Here is a 23,319-nt window from a genome sequence, read left to right as displayed (position 1 = left end):
TCGACTCCTTGCACAGCTCCTTGAAGGATCTTTCCCATCAAAGCTTCTCGTGCCTCCCTTGGCCGCTGACACATGTCAAAGCTTGGCCTCTTTGCTCATGGCCTTTCAGGAATGGTGCACAAGGGATTCTGCATCTTTCTTGGCACAGGCCCAGACCTGGTCATGCTCAGGACTTGGTGGCCCCTACCGCACTCTCCTGGGCAAGAGAACCGCGACACTACGCTCTGGTCTGAGCCAGGAGGTAGAAGACAGGTCTAAATTCTCTCCCTCATAACCTCCACTACGAAACCATCCCGGTTCTCTCCAAGCTGCTGTACCTTCAAGGGGACGCCCAGAGCTGCAGAAGGGAAAGCGTACTTCCCCTGGGTTCACTACACAGGCTCCCGTAAACCGCAGCTTCTGCCAACCTTCACACCCCAGCCGAGTCTGACCAGTGGACGTGTTCCCAAGGGCGGGACGCCCCCATGCAACTCCCCTGGAGAACCCCTGTCGGGGGAGACGGTCCCCTGGGCCTGTGTGAAGGGGCTGCTGGACCTGCTTCACACACTTGCTGCCCCGGGTCCACTCTACCTCTCACCAGCTGGCATCGAGGCATAGCACAGAGCCTCTTGGGAGCAAGGCCAGGGAGTCACGGTTCCTCTCACAAACCCACCTCGCCGCTCACAGCTCTGGCCATGCTCCCCACTCCCTAGGCATGCCCACACAGCAAACGTTCCTCAGGCCTGCCCAGGGCCCTACACACACCCCGACCCCATCCATTCCCGGCAAGCCTCAGCAGGAGCACTGGCAGGAATCCTGTGTTTCAGTAACCACACCGATGGACGCTTTCCAGGGCTGCCCTGAACAGCTAAGGGCGCCTGTACAATTTCCCATGCTCCCGTCTCCATTCAAACTCTGTAACACTTAGGGAAACAGAGGGCGTTGCGTTCCCTGAAACACGTCCCTGGGAAGGTCATCCCAGTCCCTGGGCATACATGGGCTGTGGGGACGTGGTGGGCCATCTCTCCCTGCATTTCCCCAGCAATCGCAGGCCCATGACAAGTGCTCCCAGCACAGACAGATCGGGGGATTGATTCCGGGGGACTCAGGATATCTCCTCTCTTTCCTTGGTTGCCCCCTCCTAGATAACAATAGGACTGGTGGAGCTTGGCAGGGGGAAGGACATGGAGCATCTCTAGGGGAGGAGGAGGAAGAGGACGAGGAGGAAGACAGAGAGCAGGGAAGGACAGGAAAAAGGACAGAGGAAGACAAAGTCCCGCAGAGGCAGTCTTAGAAACAGTGACAGCCTCCAGAGGGGAAAGGATCACACAGCGGGGCTTCCGGGTCTTGGAAAGAATCGGAGGTGGGAAGGGCAGGTGGGCAACCGGAGACCCCCCCTGTACCCTGCGGAAATCAAGCGACCAAGGCCAGGGAGGACTCGGAGCTAGGGAAGCACCCCACTGAGGGCAGAGCCCAGCATCCCCAGAGCAGTGGGTCATCAGCTGCACTAACTCCCCTTTGTCCTCTCTCATGGCCAACCCCAGCATCCTCGCTGCTCTCTGACCCGGAGAAGGATTCCACGGACGACGATTCCGTCGGAAAGAGCCACCCTGCGCCTGTAATGCACTTCCACCTCCATCTCTTGGGCTTCCTCTCTCCTCTGTCCATAAGCGCCTCCTCCCAGCTCTTCCCCTTTCCCTGCTGTGACGATGCCAACCCTGGAGGCCCTCGTCTCCGGCAGGCACTCAGGCTTTGCATCGGAACTGCTGCATGAAATCCCCGGGCAGCCCTCCTCACCCCTTTCCTACCATCTCCCTGACCCCTCACCGCTGACTCTGGGAAGCAGCCCCGGACAGCAGAGCAGAGAGGAGGGCTGGGAGTCGGCAGGGCACGGCTCACCGGGCTGGAGGGCCCTCGGGAAGGGAGGCTGGGTGTGAGTATCCCCACTTGGTTCTCTAATGCCGGGGAGTCTGTGCTCATACCCACTTCTGCTCTTGCTCTCAGCTCTCAAGAAGCTTCCCTTCTGTGGACATGGCGCAAATGACAAGGGAAGCAGAAAAAGAGGAGGACTCGGGAACGGGGTGAGTCGGGCAGGAAAAGGGGCCGGTGAACATGGACACACGTTCTCCCTCGTTGCCCAGTACCTGTTGTGGGCACCTCGGCAAACCGCACAAAACCCAGGGTGCTGCCCTAGCCTCTGACCACAAAGAGGAGAGGAGAGGAAGGTCCCAGTCCCTGCAGGCACTAGGAAGACCTGAGAACATCCCACGGGGAACCTCCACCTGATCCCTGCAACTCCCTGTGGTGGTTGGGCGCTGTCGTCCAGGAGCTGCTGATCTTGGAGGGAGGGCCCTGGCTGCCTGGAGGGACTGGACCCCAGGCAGCCTAGGCACGGTGACCTCCTGGCAAAGGGCTCCACGCCCCCCATTGAGCCCCTCCCTCTGCACGACCCAAGCCTTGCCCTCCCACCCTGCAAAAGTCAGCAGACGGCTTGCTCCCAGACAACACTAGTCGCGAAGAGACAGTGGTGGGGTGGCCTCATCTCCCACTTCAGGCACGTGAGAAATGAGCAAACAAGACAGGCCCCCGGGCTCACAGGAGCAGGACAGCTCACCCCTCCCAGCGCTACATCCCTGTGGGCACGTAGTCGGGCCCGGTCTCCAGCCGAGTCATGTCTGCCGGCCACTCCCATACGATCTGACCAACACCTCCAGTCCCCCGAGCCTCCAAGACGCCTCGTGGGAGGTAGTGGGTCCCCTCATGGCACCATTTTGCTTTGTGAGTTTCATATTCTAGAGACACTCCTCGATCCCTCAGTCGGCAGGGAAGACCCACCAGGGAAAGGCCACCATGCTTGCTCCCACCTCACCCAACACCTGCCCACAGCCCGTGGACTGTGCAAACTCACTTCCCATGGGAGTTGGGAGCACGTGGTCTCTGACACGCCACCTGCAACACTCGTGTGGGCAAAGGCTCCCTCCACAGAGAAGGGCACATCCAGGGCTCTCAGAGAGGCTGAGGAAGGGACAGCCCAGCAGGAGGAGGAGGACCCTGCCGTCATGGAGGAGGGCGCTCAGGAAAGGGCCTGAGGGACCCTGGCTGTGAAGCCTTCATTCAGCCCCAGGGGGCCCACGGGAAATTCCCCTTTCTTCAGGTCATGCATGGGTCCTGCAGGGAAACCTCCACCTCAACACCTCAGAAGACACGTTCCGCAAAACCCACAGGCCTCTGGTAAGACATGGCCCAAACCACACGCCACTCGCTATCTCACACCACTCTACCCGTTGTCTCCACAGCTGCGCGACAGGACAGTGTGCCCACCACCCCGAGGCACCAAAGGCTCCTGGGGTGCTCCGACAAAAGGAGCCAGGAGGGCCCTCGGGCCCCACTTGCGGCTCCGATTTGGGCCCGGAGGAGGATTCGGCGTGAACACACAGGGAAACACGCCTGCAGGAACGGCTCTCTTACGCCTGACCTCCGTAGGCCAAAGAGACGACTTCTGGGCAGCCCACCAGAGGACGGCACTGGAGCCCCGAGGACGAGACGAGAGGACCCTCTGAGTCGGCCGCCACACCCAGAAGTGGCTGCCCGGGACCTGCCGATGACGGACACTTGGAGCACGAGGCAACCACCTGGGCCCACAACAATCCGTTGTGTGGGGAGACTGGGCCCACCTGGGACTGGGCTGGAGAGCAGACTTCCCGTCGTCTCCCCTGTCTGCTGCAGGGGCTGCTCCTCCTCCCGCTGTCCCCTGCAGACCCCGGCAACCCTGCAGAGCATGACACATGCAGGACGAAGCGGCACTGCCAGGGTCCCTTGATCACCCTGGGATCGAATAGAGGGGCAGCAGCCCTACCCCTGCTGGATTCCCCGAAGAGGCCTCACCAGAGCCGCCCCTGTCGCTTCGACGCACAGGACCGTGACCCAATGCTGGGCTCAAAACTGGCAGCGGCCCCACAAAACGGGCCCCGCTCAGCCTGTGTGTTTGGCAACAGCAAGAGGATAGGGAGGAGAGGCTCTCCCCTGCACTCAGCGGCCTCTTCCTTTTACAACTCTGACAGCAGAGGCCTCCCCCAGCTGGGCCTTCCCCACCTGACCAGGAACGACTCACGCGGAGGGACAGCTCTACGCCCCTATTCAGCAGGAAGAAGCTACAGAAGATGAGACCGTCCTCCTTCAACAACCTTAACCACGCAAGGCTCCGCACTGGTCAGGGGCACACGAGGAGGGAGGGGAAGGCTAGCTGAGCACCAAGCAGGCGCTGGCACGCCACACCGTCCCCCAACCTGTGATACGGGGGACATCCCTCAGGCACTCTGACTGCCCTCAAGCTGAGGAAAGGAAAAACAGACTCTCCCCAGATGGCAAGACCGGAGTCTCCCTCGGTTTGTCAAAGTCCGCGTGATTCTGTAGGAAGAGGCCTGCTTAACGAGAGCCTAGATACCTGCCAGAGGCGCGGATCTCCGTTTCCTGAAGCCCTGACATCTCCCTCCCCTCCACGACACTGAGGGAGGCTGAGGCCGAAGGAAATGTCCATAGGACAGAGTTTCTTTTCAAACCTGCAGTCCCTTGAGAAGGACCTGTGAGAGGAGGAAGGTAACATTCCTCCAGGAAGCTCCCAACCATCTTTCAATTCATGCCTTCCTAGCAGGAAAAACCACCTTCCCTTCACAAGAGCAAAGCCAACTGTATCCTGGGTGTCCTCTGTCCACCTGCCACGTTCTGCAAAACTTCCCTTTTGCCTGACCTCCTCCAATGCCATCCCAGAGAGTCAGCCTACCGTCACGACCCCAGCAAGCAGCCCTTTCTACCCAAGGGTCGTATCCCGGTGCTTTAATAAAAATCACCTCCTGCCAGCAAAGCCGTCTCAACACTTCTTTCTTGACCATCGACCTTGAATGCTAACCTCTTTCCTACATCAGTCCTGTCTCTTGTAGGGCTCCTGTGGAAACAACCCTGCAACACGGGCCCATTTCTGTCAACTCTTCTGACTCCATCCACCTCACCCACTGCACATTCTGTGTCCTCCGAGGACAGGACCCTTCTGTGATTCTTGCACTCAAACCCTCACATGGCCCCTCTCTCAGTCCTCGACGTGGTTGACGTTGCCCTTCTGAAACTCCCCAGCATCCCATCCTCACTTTCTTTGTCTCGCAGGTTTATCCGGTCCATAGGTTATCATCACCAACACCCTATAACCGGTTTCTGCTCCTGAGTAAAGGACTCCATTCATTTCCTTTCTCATCAAGCTCAAATCTTAACTCGCAGATGTTTGTCTCACAACTTTCAAAATTCTTCTTTCCCCTAATGCCTCTCTACCAGTTTCTCTTCTCCCTTTTTCAAGCCGCCCTCTCTCCCTCCCTCTCTCCCTCCCTCCCTCCCTCCCTCCCTCCCTTCCTTCCTTCCCTGCACGATCTTTTCGTTCTTTGTATTCCTTCCTCCCTCCCCCTCTTTCCTTTTCTCCTTCTGTTCTGTTAGTCCCCACACAGCACTTCAGTACTTTTTCACCTAGTGTTCTGGGACTCACTCTTTGTGTACAAGACCCAGGAGCTCACGGCAATACGTTCCCTATTATAAAGGATGAAGGGAGACCCACACGGGGGCATCTCAAAGCTCTGCTTCTCTGCAAGTCAATGGGAAGCTTCAGGGTCATGAACCCTGGCCTTCCATACTAGAGCTGGACACGGGCTACGCTAAGCATTCCCCACAATCTCCTGTCTTCCAAGACCCTGAGCATATGGGCTGTCCCACCAGAAACCTGAAGAGTTTCATTTCTCGGCTGAATTGGGCCTCGAGTCAAGCCGCCGCCCGAGTGTCTGGAAAAGTCACTGGCTTCAGCACGACTCACGGGTATATAGTCTTTGAAACGGAAACATCAAAAATTTAATCAGCAGTTGACGTGGGTATGACGCTACCATGTAGAAAGATCTAAATGAATTCCGGAAACGAACAAGGCACATGACTACAAGTGGCCTACAGGGGTAGACGCAGCGACCGTTCCTGAAGGGAGGGGCTGGAACGCGTTCCTTGAGTCAAGAAGGGAGGAATGTGAGGGAGCGATCCTGCCACAGCCCCTCGTGTTCTGGCCATTAGCAGAGGGTTCACACTGCACAGGAACCCGGGCAATGCTGGAGCACAGCACGGAGAGGTCTCACGTGCCTCACCTCACTCCAGGTGTGCTGTGTCCTGGGAAGACAAGCCTTGTATTTGCTGACAATGTGGAAGATCCCTCAGCCATGTGTCCCTGGTGCCAGGGACATCAGAGCTCGTTCATCCTGGTCGCAGCACACCCATCTCCCCAGGGTGGGAGAGCATTTAGTCGGGGCTCTAACCGCGGGAGACACGAGAGAACTCACCCTTCCGAGGAACGGAGACATGATACACATGGGGGAACAACTCAAGGGCAGTGCTCACCTCTGTACACAGTAAGACCACTGGAGACCCACCTCAGGGATGGAACGAAGGTGGGAGACCCTTGCTTCAGAGAGCTCTGCTCTTCTTCCTGCCCAGGACCTCACACGGGGTAGAAGCCATGTGCTGGGATTGCTGCACAAGAGCTCACAGCAACATACATCCCTTCGAGGCCATGGGCACGTTCCCACAGACAGAAACCGGTTGAATGTCATCTTCAGGGGAAAGCATTTAGGCCAGCCACACCCTTAGCCAGCATCCGAGGATCCACATAGGCGGCAACCCCGACAAATGCGGTCAACGTGGAAGAGCCATTAGACACAGCTCTCACATTTGGAGACACCAGACAACTCAGAGCAGAGAAACCTGTGTCTGTCACCACTGGGGCCCCGCCTATACCCAGAGCGCCCACCTTGCTCACCGCCACAGAAACCACACAGTACAAACCCCTTGTCTCCCGTCACTGAGGCAGAGCCTTCAGCCAGAAGTGGGCCCTTTCCCAACACCAGAGAACTCACACGGGGAGAGCCACTAGCATTGTATCCTGGTGGGAGAAGCTTCAGGTGGGGCTCAGGCCTGAGGGTCCCGCTACCATCTCAGAGTGTGCTTCATCCCTCACACGGGAGCGAAGGTGCAGACACCCCTGGGACACCCTGCATCATGGCTGTGGCTGAATGCCGAGAACATCCCATAAGGGAAACCCATTCCTCACGGAGCCAACCCAGGAAGGACCTGAGAGGATTCGCACACAGGAAAATCCTCCCGGTCTGATGAGCAAAGGAATGGGCTCAGCTATCCCTTCTTCCCTAACCAGCAATGACACCCTCACACCGAGGAATCACTGATCCCAACACAACGAGAGGAAATTCTTCCCCGGACACTCCCATCAGAGAATCACTGGGCAACTACCCCCCAAGGAATTCCTCGGGGTGACTCTGAGATACAAACTCAGACACTGCAAACACAGACAGCGGGGCCCCGTTCTGATGCGGAATGCGCTATTCCAGTAACCAATAGCTAGAAATCAAGCACATCTGCTCTGATCCAGGAGTACTTCCATAAAGGCCAGTCTCACCGAACAGGCGGGTCTCACAACCGTGCACAATATGCCAAGTAAGAACAGGCGATTTCTCCTTCTGGAGCTCTCACAACAGACACAGGTACTGTCTCTTGGTAGGAAGTGGGATCACGGGAAGTAACACTGCCTGGGATCCATGAGAACATCAAGCGGAGGGTGAACTCAGAGTCTCAGAACACAAGGTGATAGAAGTATGTTCACAAAACCATGAACCTATCGATGTATATAGATCACAAGGATGAATGGCCACAAGATTCAAAAAACACATGGTTTGTGATCTACCTCTCATGTGTCCTTAATTCTACTAATATTGTCCTCACAAAGCGCAAAGGATTTAAAAAATAATTGCATGCTTAGAAATATATATACTTCACTTATTGGAGATTGACAGAGCTAGCGAGGGAGCAAGAACAACCGGGGTCCGGCAGCGGAGAAGAGGGAAAACGGTGCCCAATACAGGGCTTGATCCCCCGGGATCCAGGGATCCTAACCTCAGCCAAGGGCAGATGCTTACCCAACTGCGCCACCCGGGGTCTGGCAAATTAATTTCATCTTTTACAAAGATGCTCTTCTGGAAGACAGGGCACCAAAACCTCCACAGTTCAGCATCAGGCAGTGAGGGCTTCCTCCCTGTCTATGAGAACATGGAAGCCAAAGGTTTTTCTCCACCACCAAGAAGAGCTACATATCTCTGGGCCTGAGAGGGTGTACAACCACTGCAGATGTGGAAATACTCCCCGATTTGGTAGATTTTGAACAGGAAGGCGTTCTTACGGTCCATTCCATAAAGACAAAGCCTGTCCAGGAATGCCTGCGAAGTTCTTTCAGTTAAGGGACCAGCTTTTGGCTTTGGGTCAGGTTATGATGTCAGGGTTATGGGACTGAGCCCCGTGTCAGGCTATGGAAGGCATGTGGAGCCTGCTGAAGTGTCGCTCTCATCCCTTGCAACACCCACTCCCCTGCAAAAAAAAACAAAAAACAAAAAACAAAAACCAGGAGAGAGAGAAAAAACATGTGCGGAAGTCCACTCAGACATCCATTTATAAAGATGCCCGGGATTCTTTGCTCTAGATGAATGGCCCAATAAAGCAAGTGTGGGCAGAAAGTCGATCATCAAGAGAATATCTATTTATAAGGTCAGGCTACAATAACTCAGGACTCTGCTAAAAGAGTCCTGGAGTTTAGAAGGCAACCTGGAGTTTAGAAGTCTTGTGTGGGGCAGGGACTTGCAGAACCTTCTCCATATGTGCCACTAAGTCATCTTCCCCAAGCAGCCGACTCTAGACATTCTGGTTAACGGTACATCTCCATGTTAATGGACAAGAAGAGGCTCTCTTTGCCTCCGGAAGAAAGACAGAAGCCGGCAAGAAAGACACCCAAGTCAAGGCCTGAACCTCAACCCAGGTGGGAGGTTCAGAACCAAGACAACTTACCACTGCGATACACGTGCACCAGGGAGATGACAGTGGTCACTCTCCTGGATGTGCTGCACTTCCACCTACACTGAAGAAACAGATAGTCTTTCAACAAATGGTGCTCGAACAACCGAACACTCATGCAAAAGAAATGAAACTAGACACAGACCTTACACAAGTATTAACTAAAAATGAATCAAAGATCTAAATGTAAAAATACAAGAATAAAGAATACAGGAGAAAAATCTCTAGGACACTGTTTTGGGTGATGGGTTTTTAGATTCAACAGCAAAAGCATATTCCGATGCAACATGGGGGCTTAAGTGGGTAGGAGAAGAATAAATGAAACAAGACGGGATTGGGAGGGAGACAAACCATAAGTGACTTTTAATCTCACAAAACAAACTGAGGGTTGCTGGGGGGAGGGGGTTTGGGAGAAGGGGGTGGGATTATGGACATTGGGGAGGGTATGTGCTTTGGTGAGTGCTGTGAAGTGTGTAAACCTGGTGATTCACAGACCTGTACCCCTGGGGATAGAGTATTATGCCTCCATCAGAAAGGATGAATACCCAACTTTTGTAGCAACATGGACGGGACTGGAAGAGATTATGCTGAGTGAAATAAGTCAAGCAGAGAGAGTCAATTATCATATGGTTTCACTTATTTGTGGAGCATAACAAATAGCATGGAGGACATGGGGACTTAGAGTGGAGAAGGGAGTTGGGGGAAATTGGAAGGGGAGGTGAACCATGAGAGACTATGGACTCTGAAAAACAATCTGAGGGTTTTGAAGGGACGGGGGGTGGGAGGTTGGGGTACCAGGTGGTGGGTATTATAGAGGGCACGGATTGCATGGAGCATGGGGTGTGGTGCAAAAATAATGAATACTGTTATGCTGGAAAAAAAAAAAAAAGCATATTCCACGGGGAAAAGCATGCGTTGGATATTATTAAAAATAAAGTCTTCTGCTCTGTGAAAGACATTTTTAAGGAAATGAAAGGATAAGGCACAGACAGGGAGAAAATATTTGGAACACAGGTATCTAATAAAGGCCTTGTGTCCAACATCACAAAAGAGCTCTTAAAGCTTCAATAGTAAGAAAACAAATGACCAAATGAAAAATATGCAAAAGATTTGAACAAACTCTTCACCAAAGATATAAGGATAGCAAATAAATACACGAACAGATAGATGCTCCACATCACCTCAGTGGGAATATGCAGACAACATGACACATGTACTGGAATGGTTACATCAAAAATAATGAGAGTGCCAATTTCAGGTCCAGAATCAGAACAACAAGATTCTGATTCATAGTTGGTAGGAAAAAAACTGATACAGCAACTTTGTAAAAATAGTTTGGCAATTTCTTGCGAAGCTAAACATACATACATACATACATACATAACCAACACAGCAATTTCACACCCTATGTTTTTGAAAACTTGTGTTTTAAAACCTACATGTGAATATTTCTAGCACCTTAATTCAAATGGTCCCAAACTGGGAGAATCAAGCATCCATGGGTTAACCACTCTGAAATCATGTATGCAACTCTGAAATCATGTATGTATATTCTGGAATTGAACTATCCAATAAATGGAAATTCTGATGTTAGCTGGATTCTCACTGTTAGTGCAGGAGATTACAGACAAGCAAGGAGAGAAGGTTAGAAGGTTAGAATGTTCCATCTGGTAATGCTTACAACAGGAGACAACAGTGTGAATACTTAGCTTACTATAGATAAAGATGGTGACATACTAAAATATTTTTAGACACATGTATATACATGAGTGACTATACACAAACTCCCTGTTCAGTTAGCTGAGAGGGTCTTTGAGCAATGACTTAACAGTCACAACAGACACATCTAGTCCCCCAATCTTGGTTTCTCATACTATGCTCCAATGAAAAGAACAAGAACTACTTAGGGGGGAAAAATGGCTAATTCTAGGGCAAGAAAGACATAAGATGAACCTGGAAAATCTACTGCCACAGAGTAAGGTAGAAATATTCAAACAATAACATGGTATGTCAATAGACACAGGAAGCGACGGAAGGTGCTTTTGAAAAAATTTATTTACTTGTTTTTGAGAAAATAGGAAAAGGAGAGAAAGCATAAGCAGCAGGGAGGAGCACAGGGAGAGAGATAGAATTTCTATTTATTTATTTATTTATTTATTTATTTATTTATTTATTTACTTATTTGAAAGGCAGAGATCACAAGTAGGCAGAGAGGCAGGCAGAGAGAGAGGGTGAAGCAGGCTCCCTGCTGAGCAGAGAGGCCGATGTGGGGCTCCATCCCACGACCCCGGGATCAGGACCTGAGCCGAAGGCAGAGGTTTTAACCCACAGAGCCACCCAGGCACCCTGAGAGAGAGAATTTCAAGCAGGGCCCACACTCAGCAAAGAGCCCAACATGGGGCTGGATCCTAGGACCCTGAGATCATGACCTGAGCTAAAATCAAGGGTCGGACACTCAACCAACTCAGCCACCCAGGTGCCACTAGAAGATGCTTTTACTAACCAACCTGGAACAACTTGAGCAACCAAAGGAACAAGGTATCATTGTACTAGAACCAAAATATAAAATAACTAGCCATGAATTCGTGCTGATATAAATAGATTAGTAAATAGGAGAGAACAGAAAAATCCCCTATGCAGAATTCCTAATAATTTATGTACGTAATTGTGTAGCTACTCCAACAGGAAGGAGGTATAGTGTAAGTGGTAAAGTGTAATTGCCCACTTCCTTCCAAGGAGTATAGTATGAGGACAGAGAAAACAAAGTAATAAGTCATGTCCAGAGCACTAACCCTTGATATGGTAAGACCAAAGGACATTTTATCTCTGTGGTCTTCCTCCAAGAAACCCATAACCTCAGTCTAATCATGAAAACAACAGCAGACAATTCCCAGTTGAGGGGCATTCTACAAAACACCTAACTGTACTCCTCAAAACTGCCCTGGTTATCAAAAACAAGGGAAGTCTGAGAAATTGTCACAGCCAAGGGGAGCCTAAAGAAATGACTAAGTGAAAGGTGGCATTCTGAAACAGAATACCTGCATGGGGGAGAAAACACCAGGGTCAACTATCAAAAGACAAATGACATCCCATGAAATAATAGTTTACAACCCATATAATGGACAAGCACTAGTATCCCTAATCTATAAAGAGCTAGACACTGAAGAAGAAGAAAAACAAAAAAAGCCACAAAACTAAGAGCAAAATGGGCAAAAGATCTGAACAGAGGGTTCACAGATACGTAAATATACCTTTCAGATACATGAAAAAATACTTAACCTCACTCATAGTTAAGAAGCTTGCAGAGATAAACTTCATAAAATACCACGTTTCTCTTTCCACGGCCAAAATTCCAGAAGTTGAACCACATGTTCTATGGGTGAAGCTGTGGACAAACAAGCACGGATGCGCTGTCGATGGGAGTGACACAAAATGATACCAAAATCCTGAATGATCGAGTTATCAATTCTATGCACCCGTTGACCTGGCAGCACACTTCTAGGAATTTATCGGATAGAAAAAACCTATATGTACAAGGTCATTCACTAGAACATGGTTTCTAATAGCAAAAGGTTTGAAATAGTGCATAACTAATAATAACCAGTTAACTAACTATGGAATGTCCATGCTTGAATTACTGTGCAGTTATAACAAAGAAACAATCCATGTTTGTTTAGATACAGATGTCTTGGACAGGGTTTTAAGAAGTGACAAAAAGGGCACCTGGGTGGCTCAGTAGGATAAGCCGCTGCCTTTGGCTCAGGTCATGATCTCAGGGTCCTGGGATCGAGTCCCACATGGGGCTCTCTGCTCAGCAGGGGGCCTGCTTCCCTTCCTCTCTCTCTGCCTGCCTCTCTGCCTACTTGTGATCTCTCTCTGTCAAATAAATAAATAAAATCTTAAAAAAAAAAGTGACAAAAAATCAAAGAAAGAACAGAAAATCATGTATAGACTCCTTACTCAAAGTGTGGCTCCCTGAGCAGCAGAGTCTGCTTCACCTGGGAGCTTTTTAAAAATGCAAAACCCAGGGCCCCCACCAGATCCACTAAATCAACATCTGCATTTTAACAGGATGCCAGTGGTGTACAGCTGCATCTAAGTTCGGAAAGCCCTAAAGATGATGGATTCCCTTCTAAATAAAAGTAGGGGGCATACAAGAGTATCTTTTACCTGAAAAAAGCAGCACCGGTAGGACAAACAAGACAGACAGATATCTACAGCAGGAGGACCATAACTCCAGTTTGTCTGGGACTGTCCCAATATAGCCAGTTGTCCCATTATAACTTTATGGAACCTCTTTCATTCTCAGTGGAAGTGTCTCAGTTGCGATGAAAAATGTCACCCTTCCTAGAGGGAACATCACTTAACCTTTAACCATGTTATTACTAATTCAAAAGTATTTTATTAAAAAGACAGAGAGAGAGAGAGAGAGAGAGAGTGAAGACCAGTCAGGAAAAAACACAGACTGAAGAAAAGCAGTGAGCCAAGGATGGTTGAGCAACAAACCCAAGGAGAGGCAACGTCTGGGGCAAAAGGGAAAGACAACTTTGTGAGGAACAGTAAGGAGATGTATCAGAGTTAAGAAAGGAAAGCTAGCAGGCAGGTGTCAGAAACAACAAAGACTGAAGGTTATGCTGCAGGATGGTCAAGTAAGACAAAGCCAAAAACTGGATTTGACTACAATTTGGTAGCCTTTTCCAGAGCTGACTCAGGTGAATGTCAAAGAAGCAAGAATGCATTCATGAAATTGAAATATGAATGAGAAATGCAGAAACCAAAGCCAGAACAGTCGGCTATTCAAGCTAGAGATGTGAACAAGCGGACACAAACACTTAGGGAGAGTCATCTGGAGGACGCGTGGTCCCTCCATTCCACCAGATCTTCAAAGTCCTATTCCTGGATCAAGCAGGACCATGAGAGAGCTGTCCACTCAGACCTCATTGTTCGGTCCCCTGAAAAGCATTCATACACTTCTAGCACAATGCTGTGTCTATCAGATATGATTATAGGCAATTTCAGTGTTGTTATTAGAAAAATCAAAGGAAGATTTACAACTTGCACAACTCTGTGAAATTAAGAGTCCTGCTTCTCATTCTACCAACTGTTCTTTGAATTTGCTTGATATACTTGATACACTTCCCTTCAAGTAATTCTTGCCTATTTCTATCTTTTCGGTTTTATTTTTAGATTTTATTTATTCATTTGACAGACAGAGATCACAAGTAGGCAGAGAGGCAGGCACAGAGAGAGAGGGAAGCAGGCTCCCTGCTGAGCAGAGAACCCAATGTGGGGCTCGATCCCAGGTACCTGGGATCATCACCTGACCCAAGGGCAGGGGCTTTAACCCACTGAGCCACCCAGGAGCCCCTCTATTTTTTTGTTTTAAAAATATGAATCCTTTCAAACTTTAGAAAACTCATTTTAAAACAAAGTAGAAATAAACAAACAAAAAGCTCACCTGGGATGTGTTCATTTTCTGCTCTGAGTCGAGGAGGGAGAGCTGAGGAAGAAGGAAGGAAGAAGGAAGTTAGAAGAGACTTGGCCTGCCTTGCAGTTCCTGGATTTACCTGCCTACACAGCTCCACATACAAGATACTTACGTGTCCATGTGTGGCTCCGATAGGTGTTGAGCTTAGACATGATACTCTTCACTGAGTGAATGTAAACATTTGTTTCTTATTGATTTATTACCAATTTAGGTTCTGTGACAGAGAAAAATTAAAAACATGAGAAGATGAGTTGAACATTTACCAGTAACCTAAAGGAGGAAACACTATGGCTTTTTCAGCACTGATGTGGGAAAAATTAAAAATTAAAAATCTCAAGCCATGCTGTTCATCTGTTTTCCCGTGAACACTATTAGTCCCCTGAGGTCAGAAAATCCAAGCAACCTCTGGAAAAAAGAGATGCGGTGTTTAAGGCAAGATAAAAAATAAATGCTTAATGTTTGTTTCTTACAACTTTCAAAAGGTCCTTTAATCAGAAACTATCTTTTCCTTTATTAACAGTGCCAAAATGAGCCGTGGCCTTGGAATTTGCAGACCTGACTTTTAACCATGGTTCTGCCACCAACAAACTGCATGATCTTGGTCAGGCACCTTCTCGGACTCAAGTTGTTTTTTTTCATTTTTCAAATAAGGCCAAAGCAGATAACCTCGTGCCTGCACTACCATCCTGTACGTCTACCAGGCCAGGAGAGCAGGAACCTCTGCATCTTTCTAGACGCCATCAACAATGGCAAATGGGGAATGGAAAATGAGGGGAGGAGCGGGTGTTCAGGGAGGGGTGATGACAGAATTTCCTTCGCTATGGCTGATGAGCCTTTCATCCTGACCATGCCCTCACAAACTCTCCAAAGGGGTGACATTTCCTGTGTAGCCTGCATGCCCACCCTCTCAGCTCCAGCTCACCTCGCCCTTCTTTGTCCCAGACCTTCTTTGTCCCAGACCTTCCACCATCACACAGCCTTCGATGCTTTCAGGATACTGTCATGCTTATACGTAACAAATAACAAATGAATACATAATAAATAATAACTGGGGACCTAGGCAATGTTAGAGTCAGGAAAGGGCCTTGGTGGCTAGCTAGTACAGCCTCTTCCCTCTTCCATTGCACAAATGAGTTAACTGAGCAATGAAGGCCCTAGAGAATTGTCAAAGCTCCAGCCGCACGTTATTACATACACAACAAATACAACAGCAGCTAACAAAATGTGAGTTTCAGAATAATCATGTCGACTATTCAGGGCTCAGGAAATGCTTCTTCAGACCTTTTGACTTGGAGGGCTCAACCAGAGTCAAATGCACCATGCTTTTAATGTGCTTCCGAAGGAATGTTGGGTCCCATTTCGGTATGTCCTAGGTGTCTAGCATTGCCGTCCCTGAGGCCCAAGTTTTCCCCGAGGTGCACCATGGTGCTTGGGGCCCCAGTTCCTCTGGCGTGGTGTCTGGGTGCTCCCGAGTTGGAGCTCAGATGAGGGACAGCCTCTCCTCGCTACACCGCTTGCTGCTGCCAAACACACAGGCTGAGCAGGGCCCGTTTTGTGGGGCCACTGCCAGTGTTGAGCCCAGCATTGGTCACGGTCCTGTGTGTGGAAGAGACAGGGGCGGTTCCAGGGCAGCACCCTCGGGTAATCCAGCAGGGGTAGGGCTGCTGCCCCTCGAGTCGATCCCAGGGTGCTTTCCAAGGACATGAGCCCTGAGTTGGCTATCTCGGGAAAGGAGTGTTCTTTTGAAGAGGAAAAGTCGGTTTCAAGAACCCACCTTTGCGCACGTTCCCGTCTAACTCTGGTGGCCTTTCCAAAATGTCGCTTAACTAAGCTAGACAACTTGAGGTCACCCTCAGAAACATGGCCACATTAGCTCGTGGGTGGGCAGTCCCCTTGCTCCTTATTCTGCGGGCATGACACCGGGACCCCATGGGCTCAAGGTTCATTCAGTAACTGGACCATGCGATTGATTCCTCCATGACTATGGAACTCAACGAGCACCTTGAGCAGCTGGATGGGGCTGGGATGAGGAACTCTTTCCCCTCAAAGCCAGAGAACACACACCACTCCACAGAGTTCTCTGGGGACTTATGGGGACAATGAAGGACCTCGCTCTCCACCTGGAGTGGAGGGTGCACTTGGGGTGCCCTTATCTCCCGAACAAGTTTTCTCCCACTCACCGGTGACTCCTACTAACGAGGATCTCCCGGCGGGACCTCCAGTCAAAAGGGCTTCTTGCAATGGTTTCTTCCCTCCCAGTCCTACTGATCCAAGAAGCCACCCCTATTCAGGAACACTGGCAAACAAAGGCTTTAGCTAAGCATCCAATTGCCCTCATGGGAAAATTCATACAGGGATAACCCCTGACTGTAAGGACCTGGCATCAGCTCCAGAGTGTCCCAGAGAACAAAGGCCACCAAACCATGACAGCAGGCCCATGATATTACCAAGTACCACCTTACATTTCCAGATATGCCTGAACTAACACCCGAAACCAGCCCAACTGGAAACCCAGCGATCCTTAGGCCTGGACCCGACTGCTCTACGCCCATGGCTCCTAACTCTGGAAAGGCTCTGAAGTCCACCACACTGCAGAGGCCCCTACGAAAACGCGGAGGACAGGTGCTTTAGCAACGGCAACAGTTTCAGGGAAAGGCGGTAAGAAGAACCAGGAGTGCTGTCATCAGTCGAACTCGGACTGCTGAGGCCAAAGCCTGTCAGCAAACATGTCTGCCCCCAAAGCAGAGATCCTAGTGCTCACCTGTTGGTTCTCATTGGCAACAAATCATACAAGCATTTATCCGGACTCTGACAGGCCTTCCTCATCCTTGTTGCCCATGAAGCAATTGACAGAAAAGGCTCTTCTTCCCAAGCCAGAACCAGCCAACCCGATATGGGCCTGAAATGCTTGCACGTTCCAAGAATGGCCCTCCCAACCCAAGGAGCCCTTGAAAGCCTGACTGCGGTTCAAGGAGACTGGGGATTCGATAAGGGCCCCTAACTGGGATGCAATGGCCATGAAGCTCTAACCTGGGCCCATGGCTTCCCCAAGCTCCAGAGGCCGCCAGATATTTGGCCTGGGCCAAATGCGTGGGCGCATCATGAAAACCATCACCGACCCAGCCGACCTTCCCCATTTTAAGCAACGGTGCACGGGTGCTCTGTTCCACTGACGTGGCCACCTAGCATCCATCGTTGCCCCTCTTTGGGAATGGAGGATGTCGTGGGGCATGGGGAAGTCCTTACTGAGTACACAGTCAAGGCCCACCGTGTCACCCCATTTCTCAGTGAAATATGGGAATAATCCCAACGCATAAAGCAGTTCTACAGAACACAAAGGCTTCAGAGGTGGTAACTGCTGCACAAGGTGGAACCTGTGCCCATCGAAAGACACAATGCTGTGCATACATTCCCCATGATCTCAAAGAGAACTCTGGGTTCCTACCAGACACCACTGCTCAAATCCCCACTTCCAAGGATCCCTCTCCTTAAGGACTGGCTCAACTCCTGGCCTGGGGAAGGGTTCTCACCCACTATCAGAGGACTCTTCATGGTGATTCTCCTTCTCTTTCTTCTTCTAACCCTGTTGTGTTGTTTCCCACCCCCTGCCCCAATTATGCAGGTGGTGCCAGGAACCCTTCACTGCAGTAACTTCCAGAGGACAGATGGTCCTTTCCGCTCAGGAAGATCCAGTCACAAGTTCTCCCCTGCACTCAGCGACCTCTTCCTTTTACGACTCTGACAGCAGAGGCCTCCGCCAGCTGGGCCTCCCCCACCTAACCAGCAATGACCCACACGGAGGGACAGCTCTACGCCCCTATTCAGCAGGAAGAAGTTACAGAAGATGAGACTGTCTTCCTTCAACAACCTTAACCACACAAGGCTCCACACTGGTCAGGGGCACACAAGGAGGGAGGAGAAGGCTAGCTGAGCGCCAAGCAGGAGCTGGCACGCCACACTGCCCCCCAACCTGGGATACGGGGGACATCCCTCAGGCGCTCTGACTGCCCTCAAGCTGAGGAAAGGAAAAACAGATTCTCCCCAGATGGAGATCAAAACCCGGCAAGACCAGAGTCTCCCTCGGTTTTGAAAAGTCCTCATGATTCTGCCGGAAGAGGCTCATTTAATGAGAGGCTAGCGACCTGCCAGAGGCCCGGATCTCCATTTCCTGAAGCCCTGACATCTCCCTCCCCTCCACGACACTGAGGGAGGCTGAGGCCGAAGGAAATGTCCATAGGACAGAGTTTCTTTTCAAACCTGCAGTCCCTTGGGAAGGACCTGTGAGAGGAGGAAGGTAACGTTCCTCCAGGCAGCTCCGCGCCATCTTTCAATTCATGCCTTCCTAGCAGGAAAAACCACCTTCCCTTCACAAGAGCAAAGCCTCCCCTATCCTGGGTGTCCTCTGTCCACCTGCCACGTTCTTGCAGAACCTCCCTTTTGCCTGACTCCCCCAATGCTATCCCAGAGAGTCAGCCTCCCATCACAACCCCAGCAAGCAGCCCTTTCTAACCAAGGGTCGTATCACTGTGCTTTAATAAAATCACATCCTGCCAGCAAAGCCATCTCAAGTGCACCCTCGATGTATGTTCAAGAAAACCTTAACCTATCGATGTATGTATATTGTGCAAGGATGAATGGCCACAAGATTCAACAAACACATGGTTTGTGATCTACCTCTCATGTGTCCTTAATTCTACTAATATTGTCCTTACAAAATGCAAAGGATTTACAAATTAATTACATGATTAGAAATATTTCTATTTACTTCACATATTGGAGAACGACAAAGCTAGAGAGAGTGCAAAACAGTCAGGGTCGGGCAGCAAGGAAGATGGAGAAGGGTGCTCAATACAGGGCTTGATATCCAGCATTCAGGGATCCTACCTCAGCCAAGGGCAGATGCTTACCCAACTGTGCCACCCGGGGGCTGTCAAATTAATTTCATCTTTTACAAAGAAGCTCTTCTGGAAGACCTGTTGGGATCAGGGCAGGAAAACCTCGACAGTTCAGCATCAGGCAGTGAGGGCTTCCTCCCCGACTATGAGAACATGGGAACCAAGGGCTTTTCTCCACCACCAAGAACAGCTACGTATCTCTGGGCCTGAGAGGGTGTATGACCACAGCAGATGTGGAAATACTCCCCGATTCGGTAGATTTTAGAACAGAAGGGGGTTCTTACGGTCCCTTCCATAAACACAAAGACTGTCCAGGAATGCCTCCGTGGTTCTTTCAGTTAAGGGACCAACTTTTGGCTTTGGCTCAGGTAATGACGTCAGGGTTATGGGATTGAGCCCGTGTCAGGCTATGGAAGGCATGTGGAGCCTGCTGACGTGTCTCTCTCATCCTCTGCAACTCCCACTCCGCCCACAAAAAGAAACACAGAGATAAGAGAGAGAGAGAGAGAGAGAACGTGTGCGGAAGTCCACTCAGACATCCATTTGTAAAGATGCCCGGGATTCTTTGCTCTAGATGCATGGCCCAATGAGGCAAGTGTGGGCAGATAGTTGATCGTCGAGAGAATGTCTATACAAGGTCAGGCTGCAATAACTCAGGATTCTGCTACCAGAGGCAACCTGGAGTTCAGAAGTTTTTTGTGGGGCAGGACTTGCAGAAACTTCTCCACATGTGCCACTAAGTCATCTTCCACAAGCAGCCAACTCTAAACATTCTGGTTAAGGGTACATCTCCAAGTTAATCGACAAGAAGAGGGTATTTTTCCCTCCAGAAAAAAGACAGAAGCCGGCACAAAAGATACCCAAGTCAAGGCCTAAACCTCAACCCTGGCGGGAGGTACAGAACCATGACAACTTACAACTGTGATATACATCCACCAGGGAGATGACAGAGGTCACATTCCTGTATATTTTGCACTTGAATGTGCACTGAAGAGACAGAGGCCAGACGCGTTGGATACTGCCAACGAGGTCCAGTCACCTGAGGTTCGAAGCACCACCTGTAAAAACAGGGAGAGCTTTTAGTTGAGGTCTCAGGACCCGCACTGGGGAAGACACAATGTCACACAAAACTGAAAGCATGCCCCTCCCTTCCAGCAGAGAGCACAAGCTCAAAGAGGCCAAAACCACAGAATCCTGAAATTTAAAGATTTAGCATTGCTGCTGGCAGACCTTCAAATGATACATGCACGGTCAGCTGGCTACCGGGATTTCCAGGATATCTTTGCCAGACCCAAGCAGGAGGATGTGGGCCAGGAAATGGCCCAGAGGTCAATCACCATGTGCAACTAGTGACAGGAGTCTAAATAAAGTTTCTGCTGCTCCCATAAACCGAACAGAAGATCTGCATAAACCCTATTTCAACTGCATTTTGCATGACTGTCCTAGGGTTGCTTACTTCTCCTTGAATCTTCGTTCACCTTTGACATGCATTCTCATTCCTCTACCCTGTAACTTCAATGACACGGAACTCCCATTGGAGATATGCATATACTCTACCTCCTCAATGTCTTTTCTACTCTATGTGAGTGACTCTGTTAGTCTTGCTTCCTTTCTTTCCTCACAACTCTATTTGGCTGAAATGAGCCTCTGGTCTTTCCTTTCTAAGACATGCCTCTCATGGACCCTGGAACTCAAAAAAAGAAATAAAAAACCAACAACTAATCACCACCCAATATGAATGTAACCTATACCTTGGAGATTGAAGTTGCTTCACTCCTAACCAGAGACTATGCTACTGACCTAAAGGGCAAGCCCTCCAACAACCAGCTTCTAGAGGATTCTGGGACGATTTGGGGTATAGTTCTGATAGGATTTTCCCAATCCGAAAACACTGCCACCCTACAAAGTGAGGTCCCCAAACCTGATTGTGAACTAAACAGATTCAGAGCTTCACGGGACCCATTGTGAGGCACAGAAATGTCTGGCAGTGGTGGCAGCGTATGCCAGTCCACATGGGTGATGGCTTTCAGTTCAACAGATTTGGGACGGTTTCTTAGATGCAAGAAGGCAGCCACAAGCACACTTGGTTTCTTAGCATCTATTCTAACTTAGCCTGGCAGGCATAGTGATGGACCGTTCCATACAGATTTTGAAACCCTGCTGTGCGGGAACTTCTCATGAGGAATCTCTAGAGTGAACTTTCAGTAGTGTGTCCAGGCAAAAGCCAAGCGCAATACTCCCATCAGACTTGACTGCAATACCTGTCGATTTGGGTGGATTCCTCTTCTTGAGGTCCCCCAAATATCCTGAGGTTCCTATACCTGCCAACAGGTAACATTCCCTACTCATCTGGCAAGGCTCCTGAGCACTATGTCATCGAGGTGTGAAGCCGCTATTGCCAAGGGGCTCCACAAAGTCACCCTTAATTCCTGAAAATTGTCTGGTCATTATCTGAGTCTATACACATTACTGTCAAATTGGACATTTCACTCAATCCCTTAGTAAAATAACCAATGTTTCTAGCGGTGTCCTGTTACAGGAAAAAGGCGCTTGTGCTGAACTTGTGCCAATAATCCTAAGTACCTTGGAAGAAAGAATTCTCCCTGAGAATGATGGAGGGTTCAGGAAGGGAGAGAAGTTAAATTTTCCCATTTGTTCACACAGAAATATTTCATCACATTTCTGTAGATCATGGATATTTTCAGATACAGTTTCCCTAAATCTGGAAGAAGAAATATTAAAGAACCAGCAACATTTCAAACAAGAGTCACAAAGGTAGGCTCATGTTCCTCAACTCACTCAGTTCTCCTTTACTAATTCTTGATTAGGTTGAATGCAGCTTTTCCATGAGTTCTGCAAATCCATACCCAGTTGAGTTTGAGAATTTTCACGATCAGACACTAAGACCCCACAAGACACATCACCGTGTATAGTCACAGGAATTTAATGAAAAGTAGGGATAAAAGGCCTGTGGACACACACTTAATGAGATATATTTTCACCTAACATAGAAGACAAGACATCAACATGGAAGCAGAGAGGCCACAAGACCTGCATCCTGGTCGCCAGGACATGGCGTGTCCATGAGTTTCTGTATCTCCAAGCCAAATACGCTCATGTCTTCTGAGCTAAGGTTTCTGCTTCTAGAATTTTCTCCCAAGGAGAAAACCAAAGAGGTTGTAAAGGATTTGCAACAGCGTTTACGGAGGCATTCTGGATAATGGCGAAGCCCTGCAGCTCATCACCTTGCCCAAAACCCACAAACTTCTTCAGTGCCCCCTTTGTATCCACCATGGTCAGGCAGGTCTAGCCCTTTCTCCCCCGGTTGCACAGCACACCTTCTCCTGGTGTCCACCAGGTCGCTCGGCCTCTGTGTTCCATGTCCTCAATGGATCTCTTTGGAAGAAGGTAACCCGCATAGTGGTGGAAAGAGCAAATATACTCCTTCCCACACTTTCTCCCTCCTTGCACCCAACCAAAGTTTCTGCAGAGACATGCAGATGGGGTTCTTCTTTTGTGGCGCCTCCAAGAATCCCCTTGTGCACAACACCTGAGCCTTAGTGCTTAGCAGGCTATTTTGGTCTCTACCCCCACCGCCCACCTCAGCCACGGGACAGCATTCTACCTGCCAGCCTCCTCAGAAAGAACTCCCGCACCCTAGCTAGCTGCTCTCTGTCCAACGCCCAGGTGCTGACCTAGGCATTTGAAAGGAGACTGGATGAGGAGACATGCCCATTGCACCCAGGTGCCTGAGTTCATGCCACATCACACCGTCTACTTCAGGGTTGTGGTGATGGCAGACTTCCCACTGTGTGCTTTTTGCCCTGAGACATGCCAACCCTCCAATGCAGCACAGAGCACAGAGCCGGGCTTCAGCCCCCCAGTGACCTGGCTGGCTTCCGTGGCTGCATGAGCCTGCCTGCCTCCCTCCCTCCCTGGCTCCAGTCCTTTCCTATGAGCATCTTCCTGGGCCCTGGGGCTCTGGCTCTGCTCCAGTGCCCCGACCCTGGGTGCAGGCTGTCAACAGGC

General features: G+C 50.0%; 3 protein-coding genes and 1 long non-coding RNA gene across 12 annotated transcripts in view; 2 read left to right on the top strand and 2 right to left on the bottom strand.

Moving 5' to 3' along the window:
• LOC116573397 overlaps positions 1-3,846 on the top strand; it is a 154,322-nt gene extending 150,476 nt beyond the window's left edge. Inside the window, exons 10-12 of one of the 2 annotated variants that reach the window (XM_032313493.1) lie at positions 1,553-1,597; positions 1,984-2,060; positions 3,276-3,846. In XM_032313493.1, coding sequence (XP_032169384.1) covers positions 1,553-1,597; positions 1,984-2,060; positions 3,276-3,539 — 386 coding nt within the window. In that variant the 3' untranslated portion in view covers positions 3,540-3,846. Of the gene's footprint in view, positions 1-1,523; positions 1,598-1,983; positions 2,061-3,275 lie in introns of both variants that reach the window. The other variant, XM_032313494.1, reaches the window with a different exon arrangement.
• ERO1B (endoplasmic reticulum oxidoreductase 1 beta) overlaps positions 1-23,319 on the top strand; it is a 358,900-nt gene that overhangs the window by 236,173 nt on the left and 99,408 nt on the right. The window lies entirely within an intron of this gene.
• Positions 1-23,319, bottom strand: part of LOC116573396 — a 184,468-nt gene that overhangs the window by 149,388 nt on the left and 11,761 nt on the right. The window contains exon 2 of the mRNA XM_032313487.1: positions 20,208-20,348. Coding sequence (XP_032169378.1) covers positions 20,208-20,348 — 141 coding nt within the window. The remainder of the gene's footprint in view (positions 1-20,207; positions 20,349-23,319) is intronic.
• On the bottom strand, positions 15,024-16,888 carry LOC116573408. The gene is made up of 2 exons (XR_004278780.1): positions 16,773-16,888; positions 15,024-15,228 (listed from the first exon to the last, which is right to left on the bottom strand). It is a non-coding gene; the product is annotated as an uncharacterized LOC116573408 (long non-coding RNA).

The sequence above is a fragment of the Mustela erminea genome, chromosome 14 (assembly GCF_009829155.1).
Source record: "Mustela erminea isolate mMusErm1 chromosome 14, mMusErm1.Pri, whole genome shotgun sequence".
Lineage (NCBI taxonomy): Eukaryota > Metazoa > Chordata > Mammalia > Carnivora > Mustelidae > Mustela > Mustela erminea.
Note: the sequence above shows the minus strand (reverse complement) of the source record. Positions and strands in the feature narration are given on the sequence as shown.